The sequence below is a fragment of the Chelonoidis abingdonii genome, chromosome 6 (assembly GCF_003597395.2).
Source record: "Chelonoidis abingdonii isolate Lonesome George chromosome 6, CheloAbing_2.0, whole genome shotgun sequence".
Taxonomy (NCBI): Eukaryota; Metazoa; Chordata; order Testudines; family Testudinidae; genus Chelonoidis; species Chelonoidis abingdonii.
In genome coordinates this window covers 129783680-129801603 of record NC_133774.1, presented here as the reverse complement: position 1 = coordinate 129801603, position 17924 = coordinate 129783680, and the positions used below count along the sequence as shown (strand labels likewise).

Below are 17924 nucleotides of genomic sequence, written 5' to 3'. Positions count from 1 at the left end.
GTCAGATTTAGTTACAAAAGAGAAAGATAAAACCACACTAATTTCTAGACTTTAGCCAGGCTAACTCTAAAAGCAAAATCAGTTGTTTCACCATTAGATGCAATATATGTCTCAGGCTCCTGCTTTTTCCAGCCTAGAACCACTCCCTTTAGTTCAGTGTTCTTCAGATATTTAGTGATACCATGGGAGAGGTGAGGTGACCAGAGGCTTTCTCCCTCCCCCTTCTTATACATTAACCCTTGGTACTGGAAAAGTCTTTGCTGGGTCATGGGATCAGCAGTTCCATTGCATACATGTTCTGCCAGCTGTTCTGGGGAAATGTAAATAATTTGTTTACAACTTCCCTGATGGTGAATTTTCATCTTTTAGCACCTAGCTGGTGTGCCAGTGTGCCTTTAGACTTTGGAAAAAAACAGTCTGAGGGCATTACCCAGAATGTTCCTGAAATATGCTGTCAATCACATAGTAAAATCTCATCGCTCCATGTACAATGGTGATAGTTTACCAAGACAATGGCAGGCTGTAACTTGAGTTTTCAAATGATACACAGCATACTTCAAATAAAATATATCATGACCATACAAAAGTGGTGAACATGGGCTGCAGTTTGTCATATAGGAGACAGTATATCCTACCAATTTTAAAAGGCCCTTAGTGAAAGCTGTATGTGAATTTTACACCTATATAAAACAAATGTGTGTTTTAAGGATCTGATGTTACTTAAACTTGTTCTCCTGTATCATGGAAAAAGGTCTTGGAAAGCTTGATGCTAGGCTGAATACTGGAAGAGTTTGACAAGTTAGAACACATTTGTTGAGTTCTCTGTCAAATGGGATTAAACATACATAACACCACTCTTTGTCACTTGGTTTCTCTGGCTGTAGCTTCTCTACAGTGATATCAAGAGAGTCTCTTACATTTAGATCCATCTGCCAGTGTCAATTCCTTATCATGCAAACTTGGCTTAAGGGCAACAAAAACAAGCCACTGGTGCCTCTGTGCACTCCACACCAGGATTATGGTGCAGGTGATGGTGGTTTAAACACCAAGAAATCCTTGGACATTTAATGTCTGTGATACTCCCACTTATCTGATCAGCTGCCCCGGGATGACCAGATACCTATGATCTAATTAAGTGAAATTTGCTAACTGCTGAGTACATTTCAACCAGGAAACGTTGAGGCTAGCAGAGTATAAAAATATCAGATTCGCTTACAGTTAATACCCTACTCATCCCACACCACTGGTTCCTTGATATGTGGCAATTTTAAGTGTGCTTATAGCTTACTGGTTGAGATGCCAACCCCTTTCCAACGGACACAATTGCTAAGACTTTGTTGCCTATCAAAACACAGGAGCAAGAGATGGAGGGACTATTTCACTTCCTCTTCCATTTTCAGGGGGAGAGAAAGCCCCTGGCACAAAAGGCTTTAAACAGGAAGGCAGGAAGCAGGAAGACAAAAAGATCAAGGAAGGACACTGTAGCTTCTCATTCCTAGGAAGGGCAATTTTCTGAATCTGAGCTAACGGCCCCAGAGGAAGAACCTCAAAGCAAGTTGTTTCAAGAGGAGTTTTGGTTTTATCCTGGCAAGTAGTGTCAGCCACTGAACTCCCCCCTCCCCCCCAGAAGAACCTCAAAAAGAGGAGGCATCAAAAGGTAAGAACTTACACAGAATAGATCTAGACAGAAAAGGGAGTGAAACCACTCAAGTACTTCCTCTGAGTTCAACATCTCAAACCTATCTCCCTCTCTATGCAACACTGGAAAATGTAATTAGGGCTGAGTGCAAACCCAACAAGAGCTCAGAGGCTGGCCAAGATGCAGTATCATGTTCATAGATCCAGTCCAGACCTAGTTACTCTACCAAATGTGGATGCAGCCCTTTCATCCCTTGTAAGGCAGGATGATCCCAGTTAAGGGTGATTTCTTCCCCCAGAGACCAGACAGAGAGAGGAATACAGATTGCTTAAGAAGGAATTCTGAAGCTTCCTCTGACCCCCTCTGGGTATGCACAGCCTCCACCTCTTCTACTTGAGTCATCCTGCCATGGACTGATTCCCTTTCAAAATCAGAAAATATTTCTGTGTCGGAGCCATTCTGAGAGATCTTGCTATAGCAGCAGCCTCTGTAGCAGGCACCTTCTGTGACAGCCTCAGATTCACTGTGAGGGCAATGGGATGTGACCCTGCCTCATGGCATCACTTATGGCTAAGGTCATGGAAAAGGCTGATGCTCATGGCAGACAGACTCTGGCCAAGACACTTCAGTGAGCCTGTTGACAAATCCACAGGAGGATCCTCTAAATAAAACCAAAGATGACTTTCCTCACATCCAAGTCCTTGGAAAAGAGAATGTAGGCCTTATTTATTACAGATCACATTACTCCTTTTGTACCCCACTCTAAGTATCTGTAGAGGGACACTCAACCAGCCCGTGGCAGATGGAATAGGTCCAGGGGCAGTCATTATCACTCTGGAAAACCCCAATTTTTTAATCAAACATGACCTGAGGCTGACCCCATGACGTGGTCACTCAGACAGGGAGCAGGTGACAAAAAACTGCATCTGGCTGCATCCACACCATGTCAGACAAACGAGTCCTGGATGGAGTCTGCCTGGGTTATGCATTAAGAGTCAAAGGCGAGTCCCAAATCTAGGTTCTTGATCTCCTGAACTTCCCCCAACTAGATGAAACACAGCTGCCTGAAGAAGGCTATAGATTACCATGCAACCACCCCCAGGCTATTTACCCAGGTGCTAGTTATCCCAACCTCTCAGAGAGGAGGGTGCAGGCATATTGCTTCCTGGATGGTCTTCTGATCAGGTCCCACTCCTTGGAATGAGTACAACAGACAATTCTCTGCACAGCTAAGTTCTAGAGCAGCATGGCTTTGTCATCCACCACACAGACAGCCAAATGAGTCTAGTTCAGCCCAAGTTACACTTGGAAGTCATGAGAGATACTGAGCTACACCAAGTTCTTCTAACAGACAGGATATGCAGGATGACAGATACTATCCCCCAGCAATCACTCAACTTTATTACAAGGGTTCTGATATCATCCCTCCGTATGATGGTATCCTGCACAGATGTCCTGCAATGGGAAAGATTCTTCCTGTATTCTCTAGTTCCTGATTTCTTTGGATCCACAAGACCCATCAACTCTATCTACTTTAATCTCATTGCCCAAAGCAGTATTGAAATCTCCATCCTGGTGGCTGCAAATCAGCTACGCATCAGACCACACGATGGCAGAGCCAGAGAGAACTGTGGTGACAACCAACGCTGGTCTCAAAGCATAGGGAGCCCATTCAGAGAACAAATCCATCTAAGGATCACGAATGGAGGAGCTTCAACACTATGAAATGGCCTCAAACAATCAGGAATGCCTTTAAATAGTGATGTCTCACACCACAGTAGCTTCTGTCAAACAAGGATGCACCAGATCCACAGTCATCCTACAGGAATCCAACCTCCTACATTTATGGGCAGAAAACAACCTTTTGTCACTTTTTAGCTCTCTACATTAAAGGGGAGTTGAACACCCAGGCTGGGCAGACAGACGACAGAGCCAGGGGAATGGAATCTTCACCCAGGCCTTCGACTCAATTGTCAAAGCCCAGGGTCACTCATCATGAGACCTAGTTCCAGTTTCTTCTCTAGGAGGGATCTCTGAGCCAGGGCCAGGGATGCACTTTTCCCCTGCAGCAATCAGGACCTGCCTTTCCACTTTTTGCAACACTCCCCAAGGCAATTCAGAGGGTCAGAATCTAATTACACAATTGTACATAGTTAATTATATTATACCCACCCTGACTACGCGCCTCCATTTGACATCCCACTCTAAGGAATATGCAGACCTTCTCTAGGAAGAATAAGAAAAACCTGCAGATCCCAGCCCATCCCATGTGCAGAAACTCATTCCTGGGAGATTTAATTTTCCTCTCAACTATTCTGTGCACTTGGGTTAAAGCAGAATTAATAGTTGCTGCATAGTAGGAAATGTTCTTATTGGAAATTCTGAATTTCACTGTGTTCAGCCACCTTTAGTTAATCCAGAGATTCAACTGTCTAGCAGCCCCCTATGGAGGCATTTGACATATGCTAATGCGATACCTGCCATCTGAGCTGACAACCTGGAGACTGAACTGGGGACCCTCACCGCTAAAATCATGAGTCTCTACAACTTGAGCTACAGAGCTTTGCTCTCAAGTTGAGAGCGATAACAGACCCATATGCTCTGTAGATCAGACACGGAGGGGGGCACGTAACATGCCGGCCACTGGGTCACATCTGACGTTAAGTACGATTAAGTCTTGCTTTATCAGATCCATAAAGAATAAAGCCACCCATCTGATTAGGACTGTTGCCTTCTTGTGAAAATGGGCCCAACTGTTCCAGGAAAGGGAGTGAGATTCTCTTTGATCTCTTGAGTTTCCATCCACATACGGTTATGTGCTCTCCAGAGTCTTACAAGCGTTCAGTTTTTCTCTTAGAAATAGCACAATACACATACCGCTTCCACACAACTGTGTGTTACTCAAGCCTGGTTTAATACTTTCTACTTGCAGAACGACAGAGACGCATACACCAACTTTACAGCAGGAATGAGTCAGGATCTATTCTGCTTCTCTGGGCTAAGAGAAAATGGTCATTTTTAAGGTATGACCTGGCCTAGCTAGCGATGTTCTGGGGATTCTCTTCTCTTCACAGCTGGAGTTCACTTGGCATACTTTCCCCTTTCAAGCCAGCCAGGAGGTTGTTAGCAGACAGCACAGACATGGCGCTTCTGGTGGCATAGGTAGCACTTCCAATGTGAGGCAAAATCACTATACAGGGGGAGAGAAGACATACTTCAGAGATTGGTCTGTGCACCAAAGCAGTATGCTTGTTACTCTAGCATGTACACTTTCATTTTATGGTGGCTCTCTTGTGCCACGTCTCTGTAACTAGTCTCCATGTGGGATGGGTCTGAACAGCTGAGCTAATGCGCCAGCTATGGAGTAACATGGGAGAAGAGTTTGGTGGCTTTATCCTAGTCACCATGAGTGAAATCCTGGCCTCACTGATGCCAATGGCAGTTTCCCCCCTGACTTCAATGGGGCCAGGATTTCACCCCAGGTTTCCAGAATTACATCATCTCCACAAACTATGGTCTATTAGCAGTGCTGGCTGTAGCTTCACGAGTGAACAGAAGAGCAAGGAGTTTCCAGTCAGAGAGAGTGAAAGCCAACTCCAGAGTGTCCTTGCTTTTGTTGGTGTCACAGCTACATGCCAGATGGGTTTGGTATCCGAGCAGCTCTGTCAATGAAATTAATAATACATTTTAAAGCTTAATGCTTTTAAAAGGGGAGATGGAAAGCATTTGTGATCTTGTACCCTTTATGTAGTATGAAAGCTACCTCTTTACAACTAATGGGGCATTCCCTTCTTCCCCATTCATCTATGTTAGGACCTCTTGTTCCTAACATAGAATCATAGGACTGGAAGGGACCTCAACAAGTTATCTAGACCAGTCCCCTACACTCATTGCAGGGCTAAGTATTATCTAAACCATCCGTGACAGGTGTTTGGGGATTTTTAAGAGCAGGTTGGACAATGATGGAGATTCCACCACCCCCTGGGCAATTTAGTCCAGTGCTTAACCACCCTGACAGGAAGTTTTTCCTAATGTCTAGCCTAAACCACCCTTGCTGCAGTTTAAGCCCATTGCTGCTGCTTCTATCCTCAGAGGTTCACAAGAACAATTTTTGTCCCTTGTCCTTGTAACAACAGTTATGTCCCCTCTCAGTCTTCTCTTCGCCAGACTAAACAGACCCAATCTAACATCTCACTGTTTGACAAGAACACAGGACTGGAAGGGTCTTCCTGGTTCACTAACTCAGGTCCCCTGCTTGTATGAGGTGAATTAAAAATACTATTTCTTTTTTATTATAAATATTTGCACTGTAAAAAACAAAAGTATAAAGTGAGCACAGTACTCTTTCTAGTCCGCGTTGTAACTGAAATCAATATACTTGAAAATGTAGAAAACATCCACGAATATTTAAATAAATGGTATTCTATTATCACTTTAATCACACGATTAATTGCGATTAATTTTTTTTATTGGCTTGACAGCTCTACTAAGATGCTCATCACCTTGGTATCTGAGCAGTAAGGTCCCAATCCATTGACGCTCAGGAGACTACTCGTGCTCAAAGCTAGGAAACGTGCTTAAGTCCCTTGCTGAAATGGGGTCTAAGTTCTCAGCGGATGGAATACTGAGATCAGTCAGTGAGATGTTTGCAAATGACCAAATATATTTGAATTCATTAAAATTTGCCCTGAATTTAAGTAACACACTCAGCTGACAAGGTTCTCCCTCCTCAATGCCCCTCTACCACATTGCCTTCCTATGGCTCAGTGCTATGAGCAGCTTACTTAAGCACAGATGGTTTGGCTTTCCCTGCCTGTGACTAATTAGCCCCTCATCTTAAACCCTTGCTAGACACGAACCATGCCAAGCTCACCAGGACGGAAATTCCTCGTCAGGTCAGTGTGGCAAACAGAATAGCAAGAACTACATGAGCCCCCTGCTCTAGCCACTGGAAGCCACTGCCTCCCCATCAGAAATGCAGGAAGTAGAATGTATGAGAAGGTGCAAACAGCTGCTGTTTGCAAAGACGGTGGCTTACCACAGTTCTTCAGGGAAAGGAGAGGGTGGTCTGTAGGCAGCGGCTCTGGGGTTGTGACATCCAGACCAGCAGCTGCAATCTGGCCACTAACCAAAGCCTGGTACAGGTCTTCCTGGTTCACCACTGCTCCTCTAAGAAACACAGTTTAAGCTATACAAGAGCTAGGTATTGTTACTAGTAAGCCAGACAAGCATGGGACACAACACTGCCACGTGCTTAACTTTACACACTCGAGTCGTCCTACCGGCTTCAGTGGAACGACTCACCTGCCTGAGCATTTGCCCCATTGGCCTTAGGCAGGAATAGTCAGCTCTGTATGTCACTTTGTGCCCATTGTTCACACCACTAACGAGCAGGTTCTGCTTAACTGCTCTCTCGATGCTCTGCAACAGGTTATCGTAACAGTCACTGTACCCAGGTACAAACCCGGTTGTGGTGTCCCATTGCATTGGAACGCCATTTGGGCACACATAATTTGAACTGTGCTTAAGCACAGTTTTAACCCTCAGCTATAACATCCACGTAGATCGAACCGTAGCATCTGGCAAATTCCAGGCAGCTCCTATCTTCCATGGTGACAGCCCATGTACCCCTTCCTGGGAGAAAGGCCATTTGATTATCACCAACACAAACAAAGCTTTTCCACCATGGAGAACGGCCACAGCCACTTCCTCCCATTAAAGAGAGAATCCAAGATGGCGCCCACTTTGCAGCTTTTAGAGTGGCAATAATCCCATGATATAAGCTGGACTCCACTCTAAGGGGGAGAAAAGTTACTTTCTGGTGTACATTAATATATAGTATCCGTTTAAAAGACAGTCGCAGCAGGCCAAGCTACAAGGCTAGCAAGCCCGAGCTCAGAGTTGGTGCCACAAGCCAATACGTGCCCCTTATGGCTACGGCAATTTCAGCGTAATCCCTTGACATCCATAACACCCATATATCAGTTATCTGAATATCACCGCCTTTTCCTTTTTCACCACAATCTAGTCTTGTTTAAGGTGACGGTGAAGATTTTCACCTGCTTGTGTTGATGAACACAGACGTTTTCTTCATTCGGCTGAAGAAATCCTTGTTGCACATTCCTTTAGTGTCAGGAGTTAAGGAACAGGTAACAGCAACAAAGTCTGACTCCTCTGCCAGCTTGGCAAGTGGGACTGGGGGAAAAAACCAAACAAAAACACGTCATGAGTTTCCGGGGGGAGGCGATGGGGGGTGCAGGGGAGCAAAGGTGGGTCTTGTTTATTTTAACTAGTTTAGGAACTACCCAATGTCCATTAAATAGTCATCAGTGAAGGACTTCTGCTTCAGGAAGACATTGCTAATCTCACCCCATGACTGGGTTACCAAACCCAAACAAAAACAACATAGGAACAGGGTGCCATATTTTAAAGGACCTTTTAAAAAAAAAATAATAGACAAGGTTTCATCAACCAAAAGAGGAAATTCACACATGCTTAGCAAGTCAGTCTTCCACCCCAGAGGTATCTGCATTGTGCATTTCTGGGGTGGCACACATTAGTTAGCAAAATATTACCATAATATTTTAAACAAACATTTAGAAGTTCTCCAAGGCCTGAAGACAGATTTGACAACTCTTTCAGCTTTCACCCAAGGATGGAAGGCGAGGAATAGGTAGAGTTCACTGGATTTATAAACCAAAAGATTGACCCCAATAGAAATTGATTTTTTTGGAACCGTTTATTTTCCAAATGCAAGTCACAGCTGGGCAACAGCTTAGGACTTTGCAGGACAAAGTCTATCAATGAGTTTGAATATGCAGAAAGGCACAGTAGAGAGCATGGGTATTATTATAGGAAGGAAAACAAATATTTGATGTAAATGTGACTATATCTGGAGAGAGTCTCATTTGGGAGTTGCTAGTTATTTCTACAAGGTCTGGGACGAAATCTTGGCCCCACTGAAGTCAGTGGGGTCCGAATTTCACTCATGATATCATCACCACTTTCAATCAACAACATACTAAATGTGTTTGCGCTCTACACTCAAACACCAGCCACTCTGTGGGACCTTAATAATAATTCAGCACTGCTACGCTATGCTTGAGGAAGCCTTCAAGTTTCCAATCACCACACCCAAGGACAAGATCTTCCCTGCATCAACTCATTTGTACTGTTTGTTATTCTGCACTTACAAAGAAAGTTTTGTTTCCAGAGCCGTCTTTCCAGTTTCATTTATGTCTCTTACCAAAGTCGGCTTGAAACTCCATGGCGCTCTCTGGTTTTGGGCGACTTCCCGTATACAAAAATTTCTTGACCCCAAATGGCTTTAAACGGCGTGCCACTGCCTGTCCTAAAAACAAGAAGAGGTCACATCTCTGCACACTAAGGGTACGTCTACACTACCCGCCCGGGATCTATCGGGGATCGATTTATCGCATCTAGTGTAGACGCAATAAAATCGATCCCCGATCGCTCTGCCATTGACTCCAGAACTCCACATCGGCAAGAGGCGGAAGCGGAGTCGATGGGGGAGCGGCAGCGGTTGACTCGCCGCCTTCCTCACGGCCAGGTAGATCAACCTAAGATACGCTGACTTCAGCTACACTATTCGCGTAGCTGAAGTTGCCTATCTTAGGTCGACCCCCGCCCAGTGTAGACCTAGCCTTACATCAAGCACTGCAGGAAGTAAACCACTAACCCTGCAATCTGACAGCCCAAAACTGAGTGTATTACTCCTGCATCTTTCGACAAGGCCACAGAATGCATCCACTGTTCACTCAACTGCAATGAAACTTGCCACTTTCATTAAGAGATTACTCTGACTGCACCAGTTAGGATCATCTCTGAGGTTTAACATTCATTTTGGAGGCAACATGCTCTCATTCACTCCGTGGGAAGTGAATGAATTTTCGACTGGTAAGGCGGCTGCAGCAAAGAGAAAGATGGGACATCAAAATGTCACTTCAGATTTAGAGAGAAAATTTAAGGAAGGAAAAAAAAAAAATCCATTGACCAACTCCACAAGCTAACAGACAAGTCAGCACCATGGACTTTGGGATATTTGTTTAACTGAAATAAAGCAAGAGAAAGTCCAGTTTGCTTTAGGAGCCCGATAAGGTGGAAATGTGAATGTTTTACAGCTTAAGGTCTAAGCCTGATTGCAATCGCACACTGATTAGCAGGATGGAGAGATGGATTCCTGCTCAGTCAGCCTCTGGCTCCTGGGAGGGCAGGTGAATGGGCGAGTGTCCCATCAGCCACTGGTTTGAAAGTCCTCAGAATTTTTTGTCCTTTACAGTTCTCTCTATTAATTTTGCAATTTCTGTGAATGTGTCCAGCACCGCTACCATGGGGCAAAGTTAAACACAAAGAATGAAGTAACTTGTGAATTCCCCACCTAACGGGTGAGAGCATAAATGTCTGTTCAACAAAAGCCTGAGTGAACATAGGGGCTGAAAGTTACATCCAGGATTCATCGATTCTCTAACGAACAAGAAAGAGAACACTTGAGTCCTGGGTTGTTCTCTGCAGGAAAGGGGGCTAGACATGTTCACATGCACACAAAAAACAAAGGCAAAGAGAAGAAAGTTTCTGGCCGTGATAAAACTGAGGAAAATATTAAAGCTAGAGAGAGTACACACTGAAGAGCTAAACATCTTCTTACTGATCACTGAGCTCGTTATTTTAATCAACCGTTTTATTCTATGTAAGTAGTTGTACCATGTTCATCACCATAGTATCTGAGCACCTTCCACTAGTGCATTAAGTAACGACAGCTGGCCTGTATCTGTTCTCTCATCCCCTCCCCAGAGGGAGGGGTGCGTGCAGTGAAGTGTCTTCTTCTGGAAAATTATACCTTACACGCACACACATTGCTATGTCAGTCAACAGTGCTCCCAATATTGGGAAATAAATACTAGTATATAGCTACACAGTATAATACACTCACCTATTCTTCCCAGCCCTATGATTCCTACAGTGCTATCGGACAGCCCATACCCACACATCCACAGAGGCTTCCATGTTGTCCAACCACCACTACAAAAGAAAGTGAAATACAAACAGATGTGAGACCGATTCCATTTTCCAGGCTGGCTTGGAGTCTGGATATGGACCTGACGAATGGCACAAATATTTCACAACCCATGTCACATTTAGCACCCTAGAAACCAGAAATGAACAAGTCTGAATGGCGCTAGCATGAAGCGATAGGCTCTATAATGTTCCTGCTTTAAGTCACCTTTAGCGTTATTTAGAGCAGCCTCAAGACTGATCTAACTTTTGTTCCACTCCCCACAGCCCCTTTGTGCAGTGTACTCTGGCCATAGCCCCAACGTCCTTCCCTCACTGGGAGCAGGGCCAGCGCAGGGCCCTTCCAGTTGCTCTCTTCTGGCCAAGGAGACCCCATGAACAGTCTAGGAGACTCTTCAGGAGGCCACTTTCACCTCCTTTAAGGCCGCACACACGCTCTAGCTGGATCACTGCCTAAGCAGGCAGAGTTATGCCTTAGATTTAGGACTTAAAACAGCCTCTTTGTTAAGGTGCAAGATAATTGTACTTAACTCACTGGGCTCACAGAACGATGTTGATCTCAGCTAGTCCAGTGCAAATCCAGAGTAACTGTAACTGCATCCATTGAAACTTCTCAGGGCAGAACTGCCTTTACTGTGGTGTATTCGGGTCCAGGATTGATCAAGCACAGTCTGTGGAGTTACTCCAGATTCTCACTGACGTTGCACAGCTCAGAAGCCAGCTCTAAATTGTAAATACTCACTTCTTCACTTCCTCCACTGACTCCGGCAGCCTGCGACATGTAGCTAAGAGCAAAGCTACCGAGAGCTCGGCCGTGGCGTCCGTCAGGATGTCCGGGGTGTATCCCACACGGATCCCACTGCAATTCAAACACAGCATTTCGGTCCCCAAGTGTTAACACGTGAAATGCTAGTTTGCATGTTTGTTTATATGTGGACGAAATCCTGTTTGTATTACACTTCATTCTGCTGGGCATTTTTTCCATATAGGTTCCTCTATTACCATATTATCAGAGTACTAAGCAAATAATAATGAATCAATCATTGATCTCATAACCCCGCTGGGAGCTTGGGCAGTACTCTTATCCCCACTGTACAGACGGGGAACTGAGGTACAGAGAGAGACTGAGGGTCACGTTTTAAAAGCTATCTAGGGCCTGTGGTAGAACTGGGAACCGAACCAACGTTTCCCCTGAGTCCCAGTGCAATGCCTCACCCCCAAGCCGACCCATCCTCTGTTCCAGCTGGTTTCTCTCAATTTACAGTTCTCCATTTCTTGCACCCAAGAGAATGGCAGGGGACATAGCAAATAACGGAAGAAAATGCCTTCCATAGTTAAGAGTTAGCACACAAAGGAGCAAACAATACCGCTTTTTAATTTCTTCTAGAGCCAGATGGTCAACACCCACAGACAAAGTGCTGATTATTTTAAGGTTGGACCCTGCAAAACATGAAGACAGAACCCTCAAAACCTACAGAGCTTAAAAAGAACGAAACACAACAATAGAACAATGGAAAAATGAAAGGATAAAAATGTCTTACAATTACCAGCTTGTAATTGTCTGAATCTTTGGAATCTATTCTAATGAACAGAAACATCTAACAGGGCTGACACTAAAGCAAAACCGAAATACTACTTTTTCAGGCAGCTGACTCTGGGCATTTGACAGTGTTTTGTGCATAGTCAGTTTCACTGTTTCTCCTTCACTGAGATTTCACAGAGTTAGGCCACAGTGACCATTATGGCCATCTGAGCTGATCTCATGTTAACACAGGCCAGGGAATATCGCCCAGTCATTTCTGCATCAAGCTCCTAACTTCTGCTGGACTAGAACAGATTTTTTACATGACATCCTGTAAACGTTAACTGAGAAGGGAAGCAGAAAATCCCTTATAACTTTTAAAGGAATTGAAACTAAAATCAGGAGGATTTGCCAGAAATAGGATTTTTTTAAAGGCCAAAAACATCAAAGAAAGTTGACAGTGTCCCTTTAGCTAAGGAAAAGTCTCTTTAAAGATGCTGCATCTATATTCCTAGCTTCTTCTCTTTGACTAGGATGGGCACATGTCATTCTTTAGTGGTAATTTTCTGGGGAACTCTACGCTAGGCTGAGAAGTTTCTTCTTGCAGGGGGAAAAAACCACACCTCCAAAAGGGACTGACAGTGAATTCTGGCTAGTGAGGTTCACTGGACCCTGAATTTCTGGCCAGTGGATACCAGGGACCTAGACACATCTCTTTGTGTCTTACAACTCCGTGCTGCCATGATGGAGGGACAGCGTGAGGTGGAATTGAAGCGGAGGATTCGTATTAAGGCATGTCAGCAAAGGAAGGGTCAGCCAATCCGCTTCTCAGGGGTTGTGAAGGCGAGACACTGGGACAGAGATCTGGGCAGCACAGATCCAATTCTGTATGTCTTGTCTTTTTCAATGAGCCATTCACAAGAGAGCCGCCGTCCATACCCACCTGCTGCATCGAGGACCTCTTTGTCTATCCGGTCAGACAAGAGACAGAGCAGACCATGCTTCCCAGCCACCCCCGCCAGCAATTCTGACCGCGGGATAGGTTCGTCCGAATCCCATTGCTGGATGCTGCAGCTACAAGGATACATGAAAGTCACAAATCACATTAAAGCATGAGAAAGAGGCCCTCTTCAAGCCAGCGCTGCATACTGCCCCAGGTATTTGTACTGTGTTTGCCAAGGGAAGTCAACAAAATAGAGTGAGAAACACGCTCTTATTTTAGGCAGGCAGATTAGGATTCCCTCCTTTCCTCCCTTGTGGATTTTCCTTTCACAAGCCCAGGACAGTGGTACACAGTTACTAAAACACAGCCACATGATGTCCTGTGTAGCACACGCAAGCCACCTGTGAACTGGCACATGAAAGGTCATAAGAACGTAAGAACAGCCTTACCAGGTCAGACCAAAGGTCCATCCAGCCCAGTATCCTGTCTACCAACAGTGGCCACTGCCAGGTGCCCCAGAGGGAGTGAACCTAATAGGCAATGATCAAGTGATCTCTCTCCTGCCATCCATCTCCACCCTCTCACAAACAGAGGCTAGGGAAACCATTCCTTACCCATCCTGGCTAATAGCCATTAATGGACTTAACCACCATGAATTTATCCAGTTCTCTTTTAACAGCTGTTATAGTCCTAGCCTTCACAACCTCCTCAGGTAAGGAGTTCCACAAGTTGACTGTGCGCTGCTATGCCTCCTGATGGCAAGGCGAGCCGTTGACTCCTGCCTATTTCCCATGGACCTTTCCGCCACCTGGTCCCCCAACCTGGGCATCTCGGCAAATCGGCATGGGAGCTCGGTTAAATTCAGATCCCACCTCTAGGAGGAAGTAAACATGAGGATGCTGTAGGAGCTTAGCTAATGCCTGGCACCGGGCTGTTATCCGCTGAAAACTAAAAAGTTTATGTTGGGAGACACTATTAGTAGCTTTTTTTCCAGTGAGGCGTCTTTACAGCCCCACGTATGTTTCAAAATCAAGGAAGCATGTAAGTGGAGCAAATACAGTAGGAAGATTAGACACACACATACCATGAAACCAATTGGGTTGTATGGACAGCAGCACCATGGATGACAGGAGTGATCAGTGTAAGTAAGCAGTCTTTTATCAGCAGGAGAGAAAGCTGTTTGTAGTGGTAATGAAAGGCCCATTTCTAGTAATTTGACAAGGAGATATCGAGGAACTGTAGGGGGGAAATATGCATGGGGAAACGTTTTTTGTTCTTTTTTCTTTTTCTGGGAAGAACTCAAAAAATCTATTTCCCATCGAGCTCGGTGATCGTGTAGTCATATTACACCTATCTGTCCTCAGAGCCCTGTGCTGGCGCCTCCAGCTACATAAATGGACCCTTTGAGGCCTTCCTGTTCGCCGCACAAGGACTTCGGCCCACCCTTTCACAGTACTGCCAGACAACTGGGGGGACTTGTGAGAAGAACCAATAACCCACCAGCTGAGCGCCTCGCAAGATTTGCAGAGCTGGCTGTCGAATAGGGTACAAGGTCCAGTCGTAATCAGAGGGTGCGGCATGCGCTTGTCCGGCCGAACCGCGGCTCCCAGCGCTCGCGATCGCTATCACATTCATCTTTCACCCGTAAGGGATGTGGTTTACAAGCAGCGCTGGGAGGGCTCTCTCCCAGCGCTGCGGCTTTGACACACTCACCTTCAAAAGCACTGCGGGGCAGCACTTTCGTATGTAATAATGTAGCCACAAGGCGATTCCCACGAGGAATTAATTACTCTCTTGCAAAGCTTCTCCTGTAAAAGCCGCGATAATTCCACTCATAATCACAGTCTGTACAATGTCAGTCTTATCGTTCCATTGTTTTATCACTTGAGGAACTGGAGGCACCAGAGTAAGTGTGGCAAGTGACCCCCTTTGCTCAACAGATCACTTTCGTATCTAACCTCCTAAAACACCTCAGAATTCAAACACTAAAGCTTGTCATAGTCAGGGCCCGAAAATCCCAAGAACCCCAGGTCTCCTGACTCAAGTCCAGGCACTATACATCACAGCAACAACTGCTCACTGAGTTTCTCACAGCCAGCATTCCTGCCCTGCTCCTACAAGGCCCCAGCTGGGACAGGCTGGCACTGACTGGATAGCCAGGAACTCTGCACACCCAGCAATTAGTGCTCCTATCCCAGGTAGTGGCCTTCTGTGGATGGTATTATGTCTACAGCTCTAATGGCACAAGTTCTCTGTCTGATTTGTGCATACCGACTTCTACCAAGTACCTAACGGGGAGGGCTTGACCACATAGCACCCAGCCTTTTAAATCACGACAGCTTGCATCATTGCCCCGCAGCTCTTTCTGAAAGGTTGGTTTTTGTGACTCCGGGTCGATGTTTGCCTCCCTTTTCGAGTATTTGCTAAAAGGAGTGGTTTTTACTGCTCTTAGGGTAGTCCCGCGGTGCCCAACAGTGTGCTACTGTGAACCATTACTGCAAATCAGATTGGGGGCCTACCACTTTACAGAAGCCGTGGAATGAAGTTTAAACAAGACCACGTGCACCGTTCACTGCCATGCCTAGCGTGTGTGTATTGGGTGAAGGGCCGTCATGCAATTCTATCCAGAACGGATTTTTGCCCAATATATGTAAGAAAACCAACACTTTAAGAATAACAGGGACACAACAACGAAACTCATCTTTAGGCTACATTCGATGCTCGATATACACACTAAGCTTCAGAACCTGTGCACCAGGGAGAAGGGAATCGCGTTGGTGCAGCCACACCAGTAGCTGGGGAGGCACTGAATTCTTTTAGCACTGTTGCCCTTTGGCTTGTGCAACAGACAAAATAATGGGGGCATGAGGGGAGGGGAAGTGAGCCTAGTTAGAAACAATTTTAATAGAAACACAGGTTTGGTTTCTGAATGTTTGCTGGGAGTACTGGAAGGCAGAGATAGTAAAAACGCTGATTTAAGGATAATGTACATATCAATAAGCGTTAAAATCATGCAACGCCATAGCGGAGAGAGGAGGGATGGACCATAACAATGCCTCCATACTGTTCATTGATCCCCTGGTGCACCATAACTTAGGCCCTGATCCTTACCAACACATGGATGGCCTCATAATTTATGCACATAGTAATTCCACTGATTGTCAACTGATTAGCCATGGTCATAAAATTTAGGATCTATGCTCATCAAGTGTTTACACAATTGAATTTGGGCACTTTGCTGGCTATATCTATGCACAGCATAGTTATTGTTATTTTTACATTTGCTTCTGTGGAATCAAAGGCTCAACCTGACCCGGGCATTCGGAGATCAATGGTTAAAATTAGAAAAAAATGCAGAATATTTTGTATTTTTTTTAAAAGCGAATCTTTTTAGTCCACAGGAAGGGAAAGAGGGGTTCTGGAAAAATTTTCAAAGTGCCAGCCAAATCTCTAACAGTCAAGGCGGAGTTAGGGTCTTATTCTCTGATTGGATCTGTGGGTCTAACGTGATTTATGGAGCCTAAATCCCTATCTGAAAAGTTCAGTGGGACTTAGAAGGTTTCAAAGGACAATATTTTCCAGAAGTGTTCTAAGACAGAAGAGTCCGTAGCAGTTTTTTCTTCTTCCCTTGTAACACGACCCATCTCTTCGGTCCCTCTCGGGCCTCAGCCTCGGTACTCGGGGCACTCATTTACAGAAAAAAGAAACCACCACACCATTACAAACACTCTGAGCATGACAGGTTTGTGCATGGTGAAAGGGTCGAAACAGAACTGCTGTAAAATAGGTGGCACACAACAATCCCGTTTCAAAACACCTGCCCTACCCACGGGGCACAGAACATCGCCGCAGCGCAGTGCTAGACAATCACTCTATGTCGTGAAATAGGCTGTAACGCTTCGGGCTGGGGTCTCTGTCTTTGAACCTCGCAGGCGTAGTAAACGCAAGTACAGAGTGATGAAATCTAGCATACAATATTTGTTACCTTTCCAAACGCTGTAATTCCCGATTGGTGGATGCTTCTCTCTAAGGCAAGGCACAGAAGGTTCTTTTCGTAGGCCAGGCAATCACTGGGGCAGAGTGCGTCTTTTCCTGGTCAGATGTTTGTACAGCCCCAGCCACCTGCAGGGCCATGATGGGTGAGGACTGTGGTGTCTCACCATATGGCAGAAAACAAGAACCCTGCAACAAACCATTTGCCAAGGTGTTCAGAGAGATCAGGGGTTGAAAGACTCAGGAATCATCAGTCCAACTCCCTGCTCAAGCAGGACCACATCCAATGGCTCAAAGGATTAACCCCCACTCCTGGGTTTACAGGCCAATGCTGAACACTGAGCTATCCCTCCACCCCTCTGCCTGCTGGTCTCAGCAATGGGAACGGACCCGCGCGCCATTTCGGGGACGCGGGTGCCCGTCACTGGCATGGTGAGGGACTTGGCCAGGACACAGCTTGGACGGGCTTGTTCCAGCAGCGGTAATTCCGGGTGCAGAGTCCACTTCAGTTGGGCGCTGCCGGCTCCCACAGGGCCGGGGCTTGCTCAGCACCGCTCAGATCGAGCCGAGTCTGGCCCAACCCGCCTTGCCCATGGGCAGCCCCCTGCCCCGCAGAGTCCCACGGCCCACCCCCGCCGGAACCGCCTGCTGGAACGGGCCGAGGCTCGCGGGCGGCCGGCACGTGGGGGAGACCAGACCCGCCTGTCTCTGCGGCCCCGCGGGGGAGGGGAACGGCCCGGGCCCCGCCCGCCTGCAGCCCCCCCGGGGAAGGGGGGAACCGGGCCGGGCCCCGC

At 46.0% G+C, this 17924-nt stretch overlaps 1 protein-coding gene across 2 annotated transcripts in view; it reads right to left on the bottom strand.

The window, feature by feature from the left end:
* Positions 1–4534: 4534 nt before the first annotated feature.
* Positions 4535–17924, bottom strand: part of LOC116823861 (glyoxylate reductase/hydroxypyruvate reductase-like) — a 16634-nt gene continuing 3244 nt past the window's right edge. The window contains exons 2-9 of one of the 2 annotated variants that reach the window (XM_032778749.2): positions 13138–13268; positions 12040–12112; positions 11415–11531; positions 10590–10678; positions 8886–8990; positions 7699–7834; positions 6678–6808; positions 4535–4829 (exon numbers count right to left, since the gene is read on the bottom strand). In XM_032778749.2, coding sequence (XP_032634640.1) covers positions 4708–4829; positions 6678–6808; positions 7699–7834; positions 8886–8990; positions 10590–10678; positions 11415–11531; positions 12040–12112; positions 13138–13268 — 904 coding nt within the window. In that variant the 3' untranslated portion in view covers positions 4535–4707. The remainder of the gene's footprint in view (positions 4830–6677; positions 6809–7698; positions 7835–8885; positions 8991–10589; positions 10679–11414; positions 11532–12039; positions 12113–13137; positions 13269–17924) is intronic. The other variant, XM_032778750.2, reaches the window with a different exon arrangement.